Source organism: Onychostruthus taczanowskii, unplaced genomic scaffold (genome assembly GCF_017590055.1).
Source record: "Onychostruthus taczanowskii isolate IOZ18803 unplaced genomic scaffold, ASM1759005v1 scaffold1, whole genome shotgun sequence".
Lineage (NCBI taxonomy): Eukaryota > Metazoa > Chordata > Aves > Passeriformes > Passeridae > Onychostruthus > Onychostruthus taczanowskii.
The window spans coordinates 19,987,164-20,009,469 of NW_024496525.1; the positions used below are offsets into that span (position 1 = coordinate 19,987,164).

Genomic DNA, 22,306 nt, shown 5'->3' on the forward strand with positions numbered 1-22,306 from the left:
GGCAGATGTGAGGAGCACATCCGTGTGGCTGATCCTACCTCCTGCTTGCCTGGGCAGCAGCCAGACTCTTCTCCCTGCAGCTGAAGGCTGTGTTTGTGGAATTGCAGCCCAGCTTTCTCAACCCCTTCCAGCGGGTACAGAAACAGTAGGGGTGCAGATTGCAGACAGCCCAAGAGTAGGAGCTAGCAACAAAAAGTTGAAAAACTGAAAGAATGCCTTCAGATGTAACTACTTTTTTTTTTTTCCTTTCCCCCCAATTTTAATTAGTAATGATTAATGGCTTTTATCTCTATTGAGAAATATCATTTGAGAGTAGGAAATGTCAGACACTCTCCCCCACCACTTTTTTTGTCCTTGAATAATGAGGGAAGAGAATATTTTCATCCTTGAAGTAAACACAATTTGCTGGTATAACGAGTTCTGGTCAGGCTTTCTCAGAGCCTGGAAAACCTCATGATGGATTTGCCACAGCTTTTATGCAAAGTTAATCTGATAGCCACGCTCCCATCTGCTTATACCATGCTTTGTTAAATTGTGTTGGACTCTGTTCTAATAATCTCTTCCTCTGACACACTTTGGAGATTTGGCCAAATAATACATGTGAAAGCATTCTCTAGTCCTCCAAACATCTATCTGAAATGGCCATCCCCCAAATTTACCTTGGCTTCCATCTTTGTTCTAATTATTTTCCTTCTCTTTGTTACCTAGGTAACTCTTACTAGGTACCTATTTCATATTCATATCAACAAGAGCTAATTGCTTTAAAAGTATTGTGCATCTAATATCCTTTATGGGTAATTTTCAGCAAATAGGTAGTGATTAACTGCCCTGACCTTACATGTGATCCCAGTTATCTAAATGGGATGGGTTTTGGAATTTAGTCTCCTAGTTCCATCTCTTGTGCACTTCGGGTCCTGGGAGACATTTTAGGTGAAAGCAAACTGTTTTTCCACTGTACAGAGTGTTAAGAATGTGGCTGTTGATGTTTTTATCAAACACCTAAGTTTTTAGTACAATTCAGAATCCATTCTTAGAGATTGCACTTTCTGTCTGCCACCCAGATTAGCAAATATGTCATATTTGTGAGGGGTAGCTTTATTCCTCCCTTTGTCCCAGACTTCCTCAGGGCACAGGCAGCCCTGCAGGTCATTCTAAACAGTGATTTTTGGATGTGGAAAATCTGGATTTAGTTTGAGATTACAAAATTCCTATTTTTCTCTGTCTTAGGAATTTCTGAATTCTGGTCTGAATTCAGAGATATCAACTGTACCATTCCTAATGCTTTTATGAACAGTACAGGGACTAACAGTGATGTGGGTGGGGGACAAATTATTCCTGCTATTGCTGTGTGAGTATTTCAGGTTCTCAATCTGATAAACAGATTGTTCAAAAACCTAGTGAACCTGGGAAGATCACAGTGAAGTGAAGCTTTTTATTACCTGCCCACTCATGGCAGAGTTCCTTCCCAGGAAGTTCATTCTACAGGTGTGCTGCCTAGCATTGAGTGAAGGTGTTCGGAAAGTGATGTCAATCAGGAGGTGCAGTCACTGATAAGCAGAGATGGAATTTTACATTTGAGGCAGTTTAGAGGTCTGAGGGGACCCTCTTCCCTAACAGGCTATGTTTAATCTACTGCTAGCAATCCAGAGTAAATGTCCCTCTGGACTGTATTATAGTGGACAGAAGTGCTGTAGACAGGATTACTAGCCAGTTATTCACCATTAAAGCTCTGCTAACATGGAGTTTTTCATTATAGCTAGTATGAAGAGAACAATACAGAATGTGGGTACATTCTTACATCTTATCTGTAATGGATGCGTCTCAAAATGGGGTGACAATGTGACAGCTTTCCAGCTTCAGTTAGGAGCAGGAGAGATCCAGGCATTTCAGTAAAGCCATAGCCACCATAGAAAGTGATCTGAAAATCTTCTGCACATAAATGACATTTTCAGTCTAAGACACCTGGTGATTTCAAGATTTGATCAGTCTTGTTTTGAACAGGAATAGTCCAGGCCTCACCAGCTCAGTAAGTCCATGATGGAAGCAGCTGAAAAAAATCCAGATTTGCTTGAATGTGACATCAGGCTGGTGCTTTTGGAGTATGATGCTCTTCATTGCATTCTGACTGCCACCCTGAATTTTAAAGAGAATAAAATGGGCTGTATAATGGTTAATTTGAAAGTTTTAGGGTCACAGCTGCTGTCATAATTTATACATCTACAGTTCTTTTGACTGGAGAATCCTATAAGTTGTCAACGCTGACTAAATCTTTACAGCTTCAACATGAAGCAGGATTTATTATCATTTACAATTCCCATCAAGATCACTGGAAGCTCTTTAAACTCAAAGAAGAAGAAAAAAAATCCACGGAACTATCTTCTCCAGGAACCAAAATCTTTGAGTTTTGAACCGGGTTTGTACTGGCTGGTGTTATTTGTAAATGCATTTAATGAATGCCACTTTCTGCAGTTGGACGAGTACACAGTCCTGCACTGTAGATCCTGCACTACAGCCTTTGGCATTTTAGATAGGCTTGTAGGAATTTAATAACTGTGTGATAATTATAACCAGTGTTAAGGACTATGAATTTCTAACTGGATCCTTACCAAAAGATAGTGGTTTTGTAAGACAGAAACTGCACTTGGTCATTTTTGTAGTCAGAGAAGGACAGCTCATGGACATTTCTGTAGTTGTCCAAACACTGAAATTCTGTGTAATTTGGGTCATGATTAAACACCTTACATATCCTTGCCAATTCTTTTTTTATTTTTTTTTTTTTTTAATTTGAAATTCCTTTTATTTTAAAAACACTTATCTACAAGTACTGGAGTTGTAATGTGGAATTTGGTCTGGAATACAATCATGTTTTCAAAAGGCAGTGTCACTTGAAAGTAGAACTCAATTTCTTTTATCTGCTAGTGAAATTTACAGGCATAAACATGTACATCTAGCTTCAGCCTTCATGATCCTGGCAATATCTACTGCCTTTCCATGCCAGCTACTGGTTTCTGCTTCTCTCTGCCTTTTTGTCATGGTTCCAATAATTGAACAGCGGTTGCAATTAGCCGGGTGAACAGATCTGGCTGTTGCATCTCTGCTGATGACTTCATTAGGAATGGACAGAGTTTGTGGGATGCCTGAAAATCAGTGTCACCATTTCGGCGCTCTCTGTGCTGCACTGCCTGAGTGTTGCTGTCGGATGGGGACCACTCTCAGATTAGTGATTTTGAGAATGTTTTTAGGAAAGACAGCAGATCTGTGATAGGAGAAGAAAAGGCTCTGAAAGAACCTTCCTCTAGGTCCTAGAATCATAAACTCAGCTTTATTTTGTATTTTCAGCTTGGAAGTTGTAGCCTGAAACCCCAGATTACATATTATCCTCTATTTTTCCACAGCATGTATTACTGTTGTTACCCTCCTTATTGCTATCTGCTCTGTTGTATTGGGCTTCCCTTCAAAGATGACCTGTTTTCCATCCTTTGCAAGTGTTGTGACATTCTTGTTTCTGTGAAGCTGCCTGCCTTATGTGAGATTAATAAATAGTTACCTAGTTCCTCTGCTTACTTATTTTCAGCGTGTCACTGTCTCACTTCTGGCCCTTCCTAAATCATGATTGGCTGGAAGAATTTTGCTTTTTCAAAACCAGTATGACATGGACAAGTTTGACCTATAGTTATTAGACCAATGTTTTCCATTTGCTCCCTGTTCTGTTGAAGTACTTCTTCCAGGAATTTACAAAGTTTAGGGACTTGGGGCTGTCAGATGAGGAAAAGTAAGGAAATTAAATTGAGGGTTGTCTAATGCTGTGAACCTTCCTTAAACCAACAGCCAGAGGCAATAGTAGTTAGTTTTTCTTTGCCATATTAGAAAAAACAGAACTGAGAAGAGGTTGTTTATGGATTTTAAAAAGGTTATGAATGTAGTTTACATTACAGCCTTGCTTTTCAGGAATGATAGACTGATGATCACAGAATAAAAGAATCATCAAGGTTGAAAGAGACCTTCAAGATCATCTAGTCCAACTGTAAACCCAGCAGCACCATAATCACCCTAAGCCATATTCCCAGGTGCCTTATCCAGATGCCTCTTGAACACTTCCAGAGATGGTTACTCTGGAACTCTTTTCCATCTCAAATCAGTAGCAATTTGCAGGTGTAGGGTGATGTTTGTGAAAAGGTGCAATATCCAATGAAATCAGGGCCTTCTGGCACTTGGCATTGAATAGTCATGGTTGAATGAGATCCCTGGAAGTTGTTGTCTCCACCACCTGCTTCAACTGAGACTAACTTGAAGATTGGGATTTCTGCAGCTGTTCCGTTGCAGTGTGAGGCAATCCTCATTGTGTAATTTTTTCCTTACAATTTTCTTGATTTTCCCTTGCTACAAATTGTGTCTGCTACCTCTTTTTTCACTTTACGCTGAGGAAAACCAAACATTTTTGCTGTAATCTCCCTTTTTCAGTGCACATTATTCAGCAGGTAGTATCAAATGCTTCCTGTAGCGTGACATGACGCGGAGTCAAAGATGTTTGAACTAAACGGAAGTTGCATCGCTTTCTAAAATGCCACCCATTTAAAGCATACTCTCAAACTATCCTTTTAGTATAATGTTTCCCCATTATGCTCCTTTACATTGAAGAGCAATTTTTCTTCTACCCTCAGCCTTCTTCCCAGTGATTTCTTCCCAAATAGTTGTACACAGCTCTGTAAATGTTAGAGTGACATTTGGAGTAGATTTGAAAAGCACATGTGCTCCTTCTTGGTTCTCCTGAGTCTCTGCCGAGCTTCAGTATGGCAGTATAACCTCACTCCTCACCTCCCAGGGCTAGCAATAACATTTACAAGCTACAGTTTCCTCTGTCTGCAAATATTTCCGCTGTGGTACTCAGTGCTCTTACAGCTCCTCCCTAGGCCAGTTCTTCATGATTGCAGCCCAGAGAAAGGAGAAACAAAGTTTATTTGCCTTTCATTGTGGAGTATAGGAATCTATTTTTTTAGTAACTCCCCACCTGACAACACCTCTTAATTAACTCATACTCTTTTGTGTGTGGTGATAACAGGAGTGTAGGAAGGGCATACCAAGCCTGATGCTGACTGAAACTGGTACATACTACGTTGGTTAACCTGGGGAATTGGAGAGTTGATTAAATACAGAAGTTAAGCAAATCTAGAATCCAGATGACAAATGTTAGAGAGGTTTATTAATGGAGAGAGATTTGAGAGCCATGTCCCTAATACATCTTCCCTAGGTCAGTTGAAAATTTGGAATGTCTCCATTTGAAGCTTTTGTTGTAGACAGGCAGAAATGTGGGATTTTACCTTACAATAGTAGAAGCCTCACAGTTTTAACTATTTCCTTGAGATTTAGTCCACTTTAAGGTGAAAATTCTCAGGACAGCTTTACAGGATTTTGGTATAATATTGAAGCAGAAGAGCGGGGTGTTAATTTTTCGACTCAGAAAAGGATATTGGTGCTGTTCTAAAAAGAAAAATCTAAAAAGAATTCTAAAAAGAATTACTTTTATTCATAACCAAGGTAATTTCAAAGTCTAAACTCTATGAATGAAGATTTTTTTTTTTTTTGTCTGAAGGGCATTATAGTATATGCACTGTGTGCTTAGGGCTCTTTATTAGCCTTCTTTACCTATTTTTTTATGTCTTTAATTTTGTGGATACTTAGTCAATATTATCTGCAGGCTTTGGTTATGTGCTTGGGAAGACTTCAAAGGGGTAGAAGGTACTGGAACAGGGGGAGACAGTGGTATGGAAAGAAAATTGGTGAATAGAGTCTTTATTTTCTTCTGACTTTCTAGATAAATAAGTAGATATGGTTTGCATTTCAGGTTTCTTCAGGAATTTTCAGGCCCAGAAATTAAATGTTTTACTTAATGTTATCAAATAAAATTTGCAAGGTTTTGAAAAAATTTGTTTGGTGAAGAATGTTCATCTGGATGTCATCTGGCCTATGTAAAGATCTGCTAGCAATTTTTGTCTATAGCAGAGGCCTTATAAGTGACAATTCTTACTACTGCTTCACCAGTATTCTTGCATCCCTGAAAATGTGATGAATGCCTTGGAGCTTGCTTTATTATGTCTCCCATTTGCTGTTCATTTGGAACTATTTTGTGCACAGTGCAATGATAAGGATGTCTTATGTAATTACTCTACTTTAAGTGCTTGTTTGGTCTTAACTGACATATGCTATTCAAATTGGAAAATTTGAATTTAAGAAAATAGTATATACAGCAGAAAGAAGCCAGAGATCAGAAGCAGGAGCAGCAGGTTTTAGAAAACAAAAGCTAGGAGCAGCTGAGTAGAAAGGAGTTTACTTAGTCTAAAACAGAGTGAGGGAGCTGGAATAATGATATACTGAGTTTCAGGATAGGAAGATCCTTTTGTAAAGCAGCCATAAACCCACTTGGGAATGGAGAAGGAATGTGTCGTCTTAATTTGAAACAAAGAAAATCTTGGATTGATGTTGAAAAAATACTTTTGTCTTTCAGGGAGATTAAGTACCAGCAAAACCAGTCTGGTTTCTTTATTTTCTGTAGCTGTGTCCAAGATTTTTACTGTTTTATCTTTATAAGTTTCCACTGGATAACAACTCGCAATAATGCTATTGACATCTTATCAGTTTGAAATCTCTAAAGCAGAATAGCTTTGTTATTACTAGCACAGTAAACCCTATCAGTGGCTTATTAGTGATATTTATTTTTTGCATGGTATTTTGCTAGGCTAATAAATCCCATTTTTATTTCTAATGTAGTGCTTCAGTTTAGGCAGGTTTTTAAAGATGGTTTTTTGTTCTCTGTTATTGTCCCTCTCAGTGCTAGTGAATTACATTTGCATTCCTTCAAATTGCTCTTTCCTGTTTGGTGGGCTAAGTTTAAGATGAAGTCCGATGACAATGAGATGGGAGACATCCTGGGGAAACTCAGTTTACTGCAGAAAGTGCCATAGCACATTTAGCACGTGGACTTTTCTTATGAGTCAACGAGAAGCAGTCTCAGAGCACAGGACCACCAGGCACCCCCAGCCCTGCTCACAGCCCAGCACCCCACGGCAGCCCCCCTGGCCATCAGCCCCCACCCGGTGATGCTGTGGCAGGGCCGGTCCCCAGGTCCCACAATGTGCCAGCCCTGGATGTGCCCCTTGTTCAGCCCTGCCACTGTAGCCCTGCCTGGCAGTCGCCCTGAACCCTGGCCAGCAGACTGACTTCCTGGCCTGAGCATGGACCTGCCTCATCACCATGAGGTTTCCTGGCTCTTGGTTGGACCTGGCCCCCATTTGCACATCTGTCCCTCTTGCCTTCCTGTGTGTGTGGGACAGCCCTGGGCAGCAAGGCACTGGGGCAGGGAGCTCCACAGCTTCTGGCACCCATCCTGCTGGATGATGTGCAAGGTCCTAACCGCTTGTGAGTACTTAAAGTTCCCGTCATATCTTTTCCACCAAGACAGGAGCACTTTCTCCTGGATTGTCATCAGATTTAGTCTGACTGATTACGTTCGGGCTTCCCAAATTACTTGTCAGGCTTCTTTTGTTGAAACTCATCTGTATGGAATCCACTCAGACAGGAAAGAGGATTTATTGCTCCTTTTCAAAAAAATTTGTTTTGTTTTAAAGTGTAATTTTGTTTTCAGAAAATCTATTTTTTATGTGGTGCCATGTGTCTGGTAGTGGATATGTGAGGGCAGGAGGTGAGCTGTGCAATCAATGCCTGCAGGAGAGGGTTTGGTTTGTGAATACAAAGCTTAGGCACTTCAGGGATATTTGAATTCGCAAGAATGTGGAACTCTTTGGTGTAAGTGTTTTGGTCTTGCAAATGTAGCTGGGGAAAATGTCCTGTGCCCTGAACTCCTGTCACTGGGGACTTGAACTTTCATGAAGTGTGGATATTTTTAGTTCTTTTTGCACTGTTACCTTTCTGATAATTTCAGTAAGAAACTACACTGTATTGTAGTCTGGGAGGCATAGGAAAAGGACCACAGGGAAGAACAGGAGACTACAGAAAAGTTAAAAGAGAGGAGAAAGAAAAGAGGCGAGGAATGGAGATTAATACAGGAGAGTGGTTCAAAAGCAGGAGAAAAAGCATGAAGAGGTCTTGAATAATTTTCTGTCTGGATGCTAAGAATATGTGCCTGTTCCATCTCCCTAGGAGGTTTATGCAGAGCCTTGTGTGGAAGCAGCAATGAATTGCTCCTTTGGATGCTAAGTGTAAAATTAAAACTGGCAGGGTCTGAGAGCACAAGACTGGGAAGCTAATTGCTCCTAATAACATACTGATTTTCACAGATTTCTGGCATTATGTCAGAGCAGTTTTGAACCAGCACCTGGTTTCTTCCTCTTCCCATCTCCAAGCTAATGGCAGTGAAGCTTCTGGCGCTGGGATCACAAATAAATGCCACTCAATGTTTTTGTCTGCACAAATCTGTGGGGGTCTCAAACATGATTTCATGTATTGCTCCTATGCATCCAATATAATAGCTACCCTAAAAGTAGAAGGGTGGCAGAAATGTGCATGTATTTTAAACTTGGATAACTGTGCTGCTGCCTGTATTTATGGTGCTGAACAAAGCGTTGCAGTCCCATTGCTGCAGGTGGCTGAGGACAATTGAATGGATGCCTGCATTCAGGCAGAAGTTGCCAGCACAGGTGTCTGGGGGGCTGAGGTCATGCACTTGTTGCCAGGTTACACTCAACCCTGAGCAGATTTGCTGTATGTTTTGCTCAGCTGTAACATGCTTTTCTCAAACTTTGAGGACTGACTGTCAGGAAAAGGAAATAGATTTTCCTTGTAAGACTGCTACTAGGCAATACCCTCTTCTGAAGGGTTTTTTTCATAGCTGGAGGGAATGTTCTGCTTGCAAGATAAGCTGAGAGGCTCTCAGATACTCCAGACTATGAAGGCTTGCAAAGTGAGAATTAAATGTTGTCATTTTTGGAACACATCAAGTGCATAGGGCAAACACAAGAACAGAACATTGTCTCCTGGGATTGTGTGGAGCCTGTTTCAACAGTTTTTAGATATTTAATTTTATCTGCTTAATTGTTACGAGGTTTCATCACATTGTGTTTGTAGCAGACTGGCTGGAGAAGGGACATTAATACCTGATTTAGGCTACTGTGGGATGTGAGCTGAAATACTGTTCAGATTTTATGTCATCTTCAGCAATTTTGAGTATTCTTCAGGTCTTCCTTACATTAGTATAATAGTAAGGGTTGGGATTTCTAGTCTAAGGACAGTAATTATCTGGCAATGGGATCAGTAAAGCTGAAGGATGCAAGTTCTTATTGAAGGGAAGAGACTCATTATTACCATGCTTTTGGTTTGTTTGAGTCACTGCAGAAAAACTCATGTTTTCAAAGCACCTAATGCATGATACTGTGGAGAGGGGAGCAGCAAAGCTGAGACACTTGTGTCAGCTACTCCCACTCATAGTCCCGATGTCCTCCAGCCCCCTTCTCCCAGCTGTTCATGTGCTAGGGCCAGCAACTGTTTCATGCAAGGCACATCTGAGCTGAAGGCGTCAAAAGAGCCATTTCATGCTTGACTGCATTTTCTAATACAATCTGCAGAGAGAGAGAGAGAGGAAAGAGAGCAAGAAAGGTTTGTGTGTACATAGGCATTGCCTTTGAGTGTATGTATAATATACAGTACATTTAGTTCCAGCTTGCAGCTGTGGGTGGCAAGTGAGAGGTGCAGACGTGAGGGGGAAGAGAATTACACTTTGAAAAGCAGAAACTATTCTTCCACCTTGAAAAAGAAGCTTTCTTTCCTTCTCTGTTTCTTGACCAAATGAAGATGTGGGACCCCAGGAGAGCACTGGCAGCTGGTACCAGAGATGTGTGTAATGTAATGGCTGAGTGGGTGATGTGTGTGGAAAGCTTTCTGTGTACAGACCATGACAGCGTGTGGTGAGTGCAGCTAAGAAAACTGATGAGTAGGGATGTTGTTCGTCTTAATGGTGCTCCTAGAAAAGTTTTCTTAATATGTTTGTGTGTCCTGTGACTGCAGATGTGCTGCATACCAGCTATTAGTGTGGTGTGTTGCTGTACCAGCACAACTGTAGGGATCCCTACTAAATGTTTTGGAACCATATATGTGTCTTCTTTGTCATTTTATCAGCTTAATATTTCTATATTTATTTATCACCTCATTTGCATATTTATTGCATTGCATTAACAGTTCTCTTACTGACCATTTTGGAGCTTGCCATGAGTATTTTACGGCATGGACATTGGGCTGTTCCTCAGTTTCCCACCCATTTACCCTACTGTAGCATCTGACATTCAGACATTGAGAGGATGTAAGGTTTGACTCTGCCAAGATTGCTGTTTCCTGGTGGAAGTTCTGCTCTCATTGGATGGGAAAAATGGGACTAAGGAGAACATCAAACATTCCAAATACACGTGTTGCAGTTGGTTAAATTAGATGGGTTGGGTAGTGAGGTGCTTGGAGAGAATCCCACTCATCATTTGAGAAAACTTCAGGTCAACTGAACTGGATGAGGTACTGGTAAGAGAGCTTTAGAGCAATCCATCTGTGTTTTCATGTTAGGGAGCTGAACCAGTCTATTTTTTTTAAACTCTGGGATTTGATATGTAGTTTTATGGTAGAAGCCCTATATGGAGCAATCTGTACAGCTCTGCCTTTGAAAGGGGTTGACTGTGGGGAATAGAAATTCTCTGATTCATGTATTAATATATTTATGTAGATTAGTAAAGTTTGCAGATAAAAATGCTTTTGAGCATATTCCGTGAAGAAACAATGATTGCCATGCTGTAGTGCTTGCTGCAGTTCTAACACAGGACTTTAATTCTACTCCTTAGAGGAGAATATCACTTTCTGCAGGCAAGACCCTGAACAAATAGAGAATGCTAAATTTAACTCTTTTCCTCAGCTGAAATTCCAATTTTCTTTGACATCTTCAGAGATGATAGAAAAATATAACTTTTCTTCACTTCTTTCCCCTCCTACTGGCATTCATTGTGCCTCTATCTTCTAACACTTTTCCAGCATTTGAATGGCACTTGCAGTGAAGTTTGGTTTGTTCCTTTCTTCAGTTGCATTGATTGTGTCAGCAGAGCTCTACTAACACTGGTTGTTAGTTAAGTAGTGGAAAAATATAAAATCAAAAAATGGAACAAATCTGATTTAGAAGAGGGCTATTAGGAAATTCACTTTATACAGTTGTTTGTCTTTAAATTGATATCAGTGAAATGAAATTCCTCTCTAAATAAGCAACAGCAAGAGTACCAGAAATTAGAACTCTAGTCGCTCTAGTCATTACTGCTAGTCCTGGGAAGGCTGGACTTCAGTGCACTGGAGGAGATGTGGAAAACCAAGCCTTTGCTAGCTTATAATAATCACAAAGGGGCTCTGTCCTAACATGCTTGAACTTGGGAATTACGTGTCCATGGGTACTGCTGTGACCAGTTGCAGTGAACACCATATCTTTGTTTGCCGCTCACTTTTGCCCCACAGGGTTTCTGGGTGCAGTTAAATGTTGCATTTTTTCCCAGTTACATACCCTTCTGTGGGAAGTGCTATGGATTCTGTAAGCACAGTGCTCTGTGGTAGGTGTGAGTGCTCTTCAGTGGTGTAACTTCTCATTTTTTGCAATTGTTTGCTGATTTCTTGCAGAGGCCTCTATCTTGAGCTATGATGGCAGCATGTACATGAAGGTCATCATGCCCATGGTTATGCACACAGAAGCAGAAGATGTGTCCTTCCGTTTCATGTCCCAGCGTGCTTACGGGCTGTTGATGGCAACCACCTCCCGAGACTCTGCTGACACCCTGCGCCTGGAGCTGGATGGAGGCCGCGTCAAACTTATGGTCAATTTAGGTATCGTATAAACACCTTCCACTGCCCTCTTCACTATTAGTTTGGGCTTGTGTTTAGTGGTTTTTTTAAAAAAATGATTTCATTTATTTTCTGTTGGTTTGATTGGATTGGATCGATTTCTAAAATAACTGCTGAAACTTGTATAATTATATTCTCTTGCGGAGAGAAATTCTCTTCTGCATTCCTGCATGAAGATTTGCTGTCAGTTCTTCGTTATGGACAGTGTTGGTTTTTAAGTCCTTAAGTTTTTAAGTTTCCTTTCTTGGTCTGGGACTGGTGAGCTCTGTGTGAAACATGCTACTTGGTCCATCTTTTGATCAGTTACATCCCTCATTCATCCAGCATCACTCAAAACAGTCAAAGGCAAACATGGAAAGGAAACAAAATGGATATGGTGGCAAGCAGAAGTCCTATGAGCCCCCTGTCCTTTGCATAATTTGGCAGCAATTGATACAGCTTGCCATATTTTATATATCTAATAAAAAAGGCTGTTTTTTTTGTTGTGTCTTTATAAAAAGAAATTAACATAAATAAAAGTGCATCCCCCAATCCCAAATGGCTGTGTTCTGTCTCCTTAGAATTGCTCTTTCCGAGAAAATAATTAAAGAAGACAATTAGAAACAAGTCCAACAATACAAAAGCAATTGGGAGTGAATGTGCTATTAGATTAGTTTCAATTAATTTTCTTGCCATTCTCTAGGTATTCTACAGAATGACAGATTTTTAAAGAATGTAAATATATGAGTTGAAGCATTCTTTCACTTTCCAGTGATGCAGCTTGTTGCTTCATGTAAATTCAGGAATATAAACAAAAAGAGGTTCTGCCTCAAAGAGGTAAAACTAACATAATATTGCAAAATCTTCTACCTCTTCGTGTGTAGGTTATTTTATATGAAGGTTTGTGTATGGTCTGTGAGAACTTCTGTCAGCTTTTAAAGTTCTAAGGCCCACTAGAACAAGTTGCACATTTTTTGAGCTAATAGTATCACCATCTTCAGAGCCCTGCTGTGGCTACCAGAAGCAAACCATGTAGCAGCTTTGTATGTAAAATATGCTGTCCTCTGGAACTAGCTTGCTTTTTAAATTTGCATCTAGTGGTTTTTCTTTTGGCTTTGAAATTGTGACCCAGACCCTATTATTTACTTTTTGAATAACAAAGTGAAGAAGATGCATCAAACAAGTTCATATTTCTTAAAAGAAAGGTGCATCTAAAAGTCTATAGAATCTCTTGCCTTCTAGTAAATAAAAGCTGAACACCAACCAAAAAACCCCCATATATTTGCATATTTGCTCTGCTTAGCTTGACTGAAGAAGCCTAAAACTCCGTTGAGTCTGTAGCTGCATAAAAGCACTCGCTGTGCTAGCCAGACTGGCCTATTGCACAGATGGGATAGATGAACCTCAGCTGTGTCAGTAACTCCAAATAAAGAGAAGCAGCACTCTGATGATAGCCATCTCTGCCTATATTAACTCTAAGTGAAGGAAAATTTCATACATTTGCAGGGATTCTCTGGAGAACGTCTCAAAAGAACTGCTGTTGATCCTCCTTACATGTAAAATGAGAATTTTACACAAAACCCCAGAGTTTTTGTGTATCTATATGTATTTGCATTTTCTTCTGATCTAATTAGTTGCCAATAATCAAGAAAAATAAGATTATATTTATCCCATTTAATTTCTTGAAAATTATGGCTAGCTATATTTTTCTCAGAAAATAAAATTAATCACTTGGAAATATTGGTAGTGGCATGCTTCTGTGATGGGGCAACTGAGTATCTGCCCAACTCTACAGTATCCTTTTGTAGCCCAGAGCCAGTTCTTTTACTTTTCAAGCCCTAGTTCCTCTACTTGTTTAATGGAGAATTCTTTGCATTCTGTGAGGGATGTGCTAGTATTTTAGTAATGGCTGCTTTTATCACCTTTATATTCCCACATGAGAAGTACTACAGCATGAAAATTGCCAGACTTCATAAAAAAGTCACTTTTTCTTCTGAGAAAGATACCACTTGTTTGATTCTATCTTCTTAAAAATGAATGAGAATTAGGGGAATTGTTCATTTTAGGTGTTCAGGACCTCCTAGACTTAGACCCTAACTGGATATGAGCAGGGTATATTTATATCACCCTGAATATACTTATTTTTTTAAGCTTATTTTTTCCTTTCCAATTTTCATTATATCATGCTGGCAGAAGATATTTTCCCTCAGGGCCTGTCAACATTATAAGCCTGGTTGGCATTGGTCACTCTTGGCACTCACTGGGATTTGTTATGCCATCACTTAGCCTAGAGGTGGACTGTTCAGCTCTGTCTGGCACCTAAAAGATGTGGCTAAAGATTTGACAGATGGTCTACACATGTTGGAAAAAGATGTGTTGTTGGCAGTTTAATGCAGGGACAAAATCTTTAAACAAACCCCTGTGTAAACTGAAGGCTGATTCTGTGTAGAAGTAGGGACTGAAGCCATGTGTATGCCACATTTTGTCAGTTTTTCAGCTATAAATTTTTGTGAAGTTGAATCTTTCCTGAAGTGTCTGTAGGCTGGATCAATGGAAACCTGTCAGCACTCTCCTATGTCTAACTCAACAGAGGGTAGTTTAGAGTTTTGAGGAGAGCTCCATCTCCGGATTGAGCTTCCCCTCTCCATTATTCAGATTTATAAAACTGTCAGAAAATGTCCTTGAAAGAGGACTTTCCTTCTACCAAAACAGCAGTTGCCTTGCTGTTGACGAACAGAATTTGAGGAAGAATCACCAGAGCCATTCATTTCCAGTTGTTTACTCTAAGTCACAATAACTCTGTACGGAGACTGCTCATAGCCCAAATGTCACAAACAACAACTAAATCTTTACCTGACCTTGCCAAAATCTCCTTACCAGTGAGAAACAGTCACCAACACCACCTCTGAAGATCTGAGTATGCTTGGTGCTGACTAGCTATCTGTCGGTATCCCCTGAGCATCTAACCCATGATAGATGTGTGTGAAAAAGGACTGTTTTGAGGGGTGCATTATTTAATTGTGCTTTTCTTATGTCATTTAATACTATTACTAAGAGCTGTCTTCTCTTCTGTGATCTATTCCATTCGATTACTTATTATCATTTGTGTCTTTATTAAGGTCTTTCCTACGTTTTCTTTTCTCTTTTTTTTTCTTTCTTTTTTTTTTTTTCTTTTTTTTCTGGAATTTTTTTTTTTTTTTTAACTCTTCTGTGTGTTTCAGTTGTTAAGCTTTCCCACACCCCATCAGCCATGGTAAATCAAAAGATGGTATTCGACCCTTCAAAGGCCTGAAGCCTGCGGCCCGCACAGCAAACAGCCCTGAGAACAGAGCATACGGAGCAGCCTGCAGGGGCTGGCATATCCCTCTCACCCCTCAAAACCAGGGTCCAAACCAGTCAGGGCAGAGAGATACGGTAGGCGTGGGTGGGCATGGGCAGCTGGGGGCTTGCTCTGGAATGTGGGAAGGAAAGGAAAAGCAGCAATGAATAATTCTCTAAGGAAAAGGGTAAGGAAGTTGCTTCAGACCTTTTCAGTGTGGGTGCCTGAGGCACTGCAAATTTTCATGTTGACAGTAGCCAACATGAGTTGACTCAGTAGTTTGAGTTTTTGTTGTGTGAAGAATAGAAATCCAAATGTGATACATATCTCTGTTGAGAAGGATTTTGAAGAAATGGGTCTGGAGTGGAAGGGGAGAAAGAGAGAGAGAGATATTAGGCAAATCATAGCTTGGAACATGCTTGGGAATAATTTTCGATGCTGAGATGATGTGCAGAAAGGGAAAGAAATGGCTGGTCTGATAGGGAGATCCATGTTCACAATCTTCCTCCCATTTCTAAGTGGCAGGGTTATAATGTTATACTGACTTTCATTAAAGACTATTTCAGGTTTTTTCTTCCTGGTATATTTTTAGGTCACTGGTGACTAGGATAATATTTCATGCCTCCTCTCATTTAAGGAGGTGTAATCATCTCTCTCACCTATCTTTTCCGAAGATAAATCCTGAAAGGTGTCAGAGCCATGCTTGCCCATCCAAAAGGGAAAATTTCTTTTGTCATTTCTACGTAAAAATAGTGCAAATAAGAGATAGGCAAGGAGCCTCAGTATAACGTAGGGAAAGTCCATGCACAGGACGTTACTTGGTTTTCCCATAGGAAATAACTCAGGTGAACTTAGAAAAAGTTGGGCCTTCATTATCTTTTTTGTCCTATTCTTGCCCTAAAGTACTCTTCCACCACCACGTATGGCTGCTCATCCAAAGGATAAAACATTTGTCTTCACACAGCAAAGGATTAAACAGCCTGAAGCCTTAGCAGCATCAAATAAATATCACTATTTTCAGACAAAAATATAAAAATGGTAAGAAATACAGGCCTAAAGTGCAGATCTCTGTTTGCTGCTAAAGATACCTCCATTCAAACAATGGGTCCCTTGTGTCAGCTAACTCCACACAAGGAGAGTGTCTTTGGCCCATTTTCCAGGTGATATGCTCTGGAAAACCTTTCATCTGAGCACTAAGGAAGGAACTTCTGGTGTACATTAGACAATTAATGAAAAGAAAGTAACTGCAGGAGTAACTGCAAAGTCTTGCCAGCTAGTTCTGCTCCCATTGCACTTCCCTACTACCCACCACATTCTTCATCCAATTGCTGAACTGGCAGGTGACTGGATTTACAGCTTTTGAGGCATACTCATCTCCAAAACTTATATCAGAAGTAAATGTGGATAACAGGGCTGAGTGCCCCAGATGATGATTATCAGAAGTCTTACTGCCCTGGTACTGTGCAGGAGGAATCCCAAGGAGTTTTAAAAATTCTTCCTGAATTAGCTGGATGCTGCTGTTTTGAGCACAAAGACACCTGCACCCTCACTGCCAGGAAAAATCTCTGCTTTGGATTTGTACTGTTTTACTAGTTTAGAGGAACATAAGTGTTTTCTTCCTTTTCAAAAACTCATTTAAGAGGGAGAGAACAACTTCATGTGTTAATGGTTGGAAAATTTTCAGACTGCTTGGGCAAGGCTCAAAATCAAGGCAACAAAAAAACCCTATGCACGTTCTTTGATGGTAGTGTGGATGCTATGGTGGTGCTGGGGTAACAGTGCAAGCAGATAACTTCTCTTAGCTGCCCTCCAGGATCCACACCGACCCAGTTAGATGAGAGCTGGATGGGGAGCTGCTTGCTTTGGAGTGCACCTGGCTGTTTTGGTCTAGCTCTCACTTGCATGGCATTGCAGACTGTGCTCACAGTCTGGAGGTGTAGTAGTGCTGTGTCAGGAGAGCCCTCTCAGTGGCTTGGACTCTCATCCTTTGAAATAGGAATCTTGCAGGCAAGGTAGGGGCTACACTGGTTTTCAATTTAAAACATCTATCCCTTCATCTGGAGTAGTGTTTCAGCTGGAGGGCAAGCCCTAGGACAAATAATTATTTTGGTATCACTGAAAAAAAAAAAAACAACAAAACTCTGCGGACATCAATAGCTCAAGAGTGATTTTAGTCTCTTTGATGAATGTTGCTGAGGACCAGCCATGTGTATTTCCCTTTCCAGCACACTTGCTCTTTAGTCTGTAAGAAATTCCCATGTTCCAGCTATAGCAACTCTCTTGACCTCACTTGCCTGTGGTGAGACTTCCGTGTCTCTCTTGCTGTCACTCTCCATCAGGTCAGAGAGCGAAGTTCCCCTGCATGTACTTCAGAGCTCCCTTTACCCCACCCAGCTCCTGTAAGGGATATAGCCACCACTGTATGGTGATCGTAGCAGTTGCTCCAGGGCTGTTTGCTCCCACTTTTCTGTTGCGGTTGACGACACATGACAAACCTAATCGCACAAAACCAAACCCAGATTTTATCAGGAGAAGTTCTGCTTGAAAACAGACTCTCTCTGGCTATGTTACTTATGATTGGTATGTCCCTGCTCATTACAACTCTTTATTTTTTATTTATAGACTCTTGTTCTTTCCCCGCCTTCATTTTTTAAGAACTGAGTTTAGCTGCTGAAATAATTTTCCTACATCTGTCTGAGCAAACACAAAATTGGTCCAGTTAAGAAGTAAACTGCATTATGTTTCTCTGCCATTCTCCCTTGCTGGGCCATATCTCTGTAATACAACCATTCCTGGTGATCAAAGCTCTAGTTGTCCAGACAATGTGTCCACTGCATGGTGTTATTACTCATGACCGTGATTTCCTGCGAGAAGGCCAGTACAGCCCAAGATATGTAATAGCACAAATATGAAAGCTCTGGCCCACATTAGACACCACAGCAGTGGATGTTCACAAGGCTGTAAATAGGCATTTATAAATGAAAGATCCTCTTATGGATCACACCCTGAGATATGCTGAGCATTAGTGTGTTAAAAGAGAGAAGCAATGCTCAGAAGCCCTCTGGCTCAGGCTCTCCTACCTCAACTTAATTTCTTTGTGGAGACTTTCATTACCATTTATTAGATTCCACAAGCATAACTATTTTTTCTGTCCTTGTACCTCTCTTTGTCCCTCCCTTGACTGTGGCCTCTGAATGAAGCAGGGCAGCAAAGGTTCCCAGATCTGCCACTTCACTGCCCGTTTCATCTCGTGCCTGAACGTTACAAACACTCCATTCAGCCTCAGCGTTCAGGCAGCAAGATGAGGTTGGGCTCTGAGCAACTGGCAGGCCTGGGGACCTTTGAAAGACGTTCCCATTCTCCCTGCCAAGCCCCAAAAAAAGTATTCCCAACCTCCAGACCTAGCTGAAATCTGGGCTGGGCGTTCGTGCGGTTAGCTGTTTGCAAGTGGCCATTTTATGATAGGACACAACTGGGCAGTATGTTAACCCTTTCCTCACCTGAACAGACAGTGAGACAGTGTCAAATGTGTCTGTGCACATATTCAAAAGCGCTTTGGGCTGGCTTTGGGGAAATTAGAAGAGGGTCTGTCTTTGGGAGAGCTGGAAAGGGTTAAATATTGCACCAAAAAATCTCATAAGGCTGATTTTACAGGTATTCTCTGTTGACAGATGGTGTATTTTATGCAATAACAATACAAATTAATTTAAAAGAAACCAAGTGTAAAGGTTCACTTTGAGCTTCAAGCTTCTTGGAGAAATTGCTAAAGGTCTCTAAAAAGCAAAATGACACTTGAATATGACTTGTGTCTTGAGGGAGATTTTTATGCCTTAATTGTAATTTTTTTAATTGTAATTCATATCAGTTCATTGTCTGGAGTGGAAGATTCTCTTAGATTTGTAGATTTCTGTAAAAAGAAAAGAACTTTCTGTATCAACATGTGGCTATGTATGTATATTGGTATATTTCTCTATACATATATGTGTATATATATGTGTATATATATACATTTATGTAACAGATATTTACATAGAATATACTGTACATATACACCCACTCCTGAACTTGTATAGGCTGTGTATAAGTATAAAATGGCCACATCTCTTTGCGTGTGTCTGTCCCCGGAAGGGTGGACTGATTGTTTTTGGATGTCTGCAGCTGTTACCTTGAAGGATGCAATTTCATCTTTCATTTATTTTTCCCCATCTAGACTGTATCAGGATAAACTGTAACGCCAGTAAGTTTTCCCTCAAGTTTCATTTTGTTCTCTTTCTATATATATTAAAATAACTTTATTTTCTTTGCTGTTTTATAAGCTGTTTTTCTTTTATTTTTTTCTTTTTTTTTTTCATTTTCTTTAAAAAAATCTTCTGAAATTGAATGGTTTGGGTGGGATATGAAGCTGGAGAGGGAGGAGGGAAGACTTTTAAGGTGATGGTATGTGGAAAATTTTGTATTAGGTTTCTGCAAGGAGGAGATGAACTGTTATTTCATAGCTTTGCAGAAGAGCACCTCAGAAACCTGATGAGCTGATATTATATTTCACTGGTAACCTATTGTCTTTATGGAAACTTTTAAGGAACCACATAAGAATCACAACAGGTACTGTATGCACTTCTCCACTACAAAAAGACAGGCATATTTAAAAACAAAGAAAAGAACCTTCAGACTCTTGCTTTATTACAGAATGGTGACAACTTAAAATGATATTTATTCAAAGCTATTTCTATTTGGGTATAGAATAAAGAAAAAGTAGATTTTATGTATATTAAGTATATTTAAAGTATGTTATATATACGTTCCTGTATATATATATGTGTGTGTATATACATATGGCATTTGCCATTCTTAGATTTCAGTAAGAAATTCCATCTCAACCTCTGGGTCACCTAAAATTCCTTTCAGTATGTACCAGTAGGGAGGAAGGAATATAAAATTTCTGGGAAAAATAATAGTGAAAGATCATATCCATTTCTAGACTGACTGAGCAAGCCAAATCTTTTCTGTTCTACTTCAAAGAGCTGATCAAACTTGATGTCGGCCTCAGAGTAAAAAGCACTCCCAAACACTGGAGTGTTTAGCTCTCAAGTGTGCTTTGAGGTTTATCTTAACTTGTTACCAGATTCCTGAATAGGCAGGTCCTCTGTGTTAGATTTTATGTAGAAGTATTTATGAAGGGTAAATGCCAGCTGATTGAGACCCTACTTTGCATGTAAGTGTGAGCAATTAGTTTTTTTGACTTGGAAAGTGGCTTCTGAGAACCACTGGAATTGGGGAGCTCCCCTAGCTGAGGCGGAGCCCTGATATGCCACAGAAGCTTGTTCATGATAATTTACTTTATTTCAACTATTAAATTGTTATCTCGACCCATGTGTTTTACCTTTTTCAGATTTTCCTCCTCATCCCACTGATGGGAGGAGGGGTGTAAACAAGCAGCTGCATGGTGCTTAGTTATTGTATGGGATTAAACTGCTACATGTGGGATTAGTCAGTGTATGACTCAAATCTTGAAAGGTCTTATTGAATTCCTTTTGCTCTTCGAAGTTTTCACACTAGATTTCAAGATAGAATGTGCAATAGGAAAAAGTGTCTTGAATGTGGTAGCTGAGATTGCTAGATTTTACATAGCAGTGGTGAGGACTTTTACATAAAAATAGGATCTTTTGCTTCATTAGAGTTCATATGCTCTTCCTGCTAAGCCATCTGCAACTCCATCAAAACACTTGCCCCATAGTTCTTCTTGATGTTTGCCATCTGAGGATCTCTTTCCTCTGGTACTGGACAACAATCTGATGTTGTCAACATCAACTTTTGATGACAGCTGCCTGTTAAAGGCTTAGCTATGGAAGACTACCTTCAGGTGGGAAGTCAGCTTTATAGCAAGTAGCGATCATCTGGTTTTTATGCAAATAAAAAGCTAGCACTAACTGGAAGAAATAGTAAAAAAAAAAAAAAAAAAAACCAAGAAAAAAAAGAGAGGAAAAGAGACAGAATTTCGTGTTTTTGTTAGTTTCCCCATAAGCATCAAAACATCTTGAATCATTTTGCTACCATGCATTTTTAATAGTTGATCCTGTTGCATTTTTAAATACAGTCTTCCCCTGAAGGTTTAGATTTATTTCTTTATTTAAAACATATTGGATCTTCCTAATTTATTTTTTATGATGCTTTGCTGAAAATGAACATCTCTACTCTTAGTCCCTCCAATACCTTGGTTTTTTTGCTGCCTGTTGCAATAACTCAGGTCATCAGTCCTGTTTCCTAGACGGGAACCAGCTGGGGATTGGTGAAAACTGTACCCTTGAATGAATAAAATATGGTTAGGCAGAAGCAGACCAAATATCACTGTAAGCATTCCTGCAGGCACACTGACATCTACTTGTGCAGAGGGAGTTATCCACATACAGATATGTCTGCCAGGGTCTGTTGAAATGAGCAGAAGTGTTTCAAAGTAACTTGACAAATGGGCTTCCCAGCAGTTAAAGAGCTTCAGGTCAAGCAGTCGCCGCTGGTAACTGAATAAAAGGGACCCAATGCATGGTTTTAAAGGTAAACAGAGCTGTACTTTTTTGTGTTTTGTGGAACATGTAGCTTAAGAGCCCACTGTTTCAAGCATTGAAGCTCATGCTATTTGAGAGAAGTCTTGCATATTGTCCCAGGTAAGCATTTATACTTGCTCTTCATTTTGATTGAAAAGATTGAGGGCTTTTCTCTTATGTATCTTTGGGCTACTGTACATCTGATGCAAAATATTCTTTTCCATAGTTTCATCTTACCTTCTCTCTGTGCTTCATAATTGTTGTATTTCAGTTTTTTACTGTCTCTGTACTTATTTTAATACTCATCTCATCCTTTCCTTTCACTCTTGAAAATACCAAAACTGAGCTTTTCTGTTTCTGCACATTTAGAAGACCCAACAATGCTTTTGCTCACACGTATGGAGCTGCATAGTAACTCTCTTTTTCCCTGAGTGCAAAATCAGCACAACCAAAAGCAGGACCATGATCTCCAAATAAACTGTGTGAATAAACTGCATTGAACAATTCCTCAACATGCAGACCTAATGGATAGCACAATTTTGTTGGTTGGATTCATGAGGAGAATAGGTATATAAATATAAGTCTCTTGGATTTTTCCCTTTAT

General features: G+C 39.9%; 1 protein-coding gene across 5 annotated transcripts in view; it reads left to right on the forward strand.

Moving 5' to 3' along the window:
* NRXN3 (neurexin 3) overlaps positions 1-22,306 on the forward strand; it is a 912,175-nt gene that overhangs the window by 272,755 nt on the left and 617,114 nt on the right. For all 5 annotated transcript variants that reach the window (XM_041424942.1, XM_041425182.1, XM_041425016.1 and 2 more), the window contains 2 exons: positions 11,644-11,847; positions 19,374-19,400. In XM_041424942.1, coding sequence (XP_041280876.1) covers positions 11,644-11,847; positions 19,374-19,400 — 231 coding nt within the window. The remainder of the gene's footprint in view (positions 1-11,643; positions 11,848-19,373; positions 19,401-22,306) is intronic.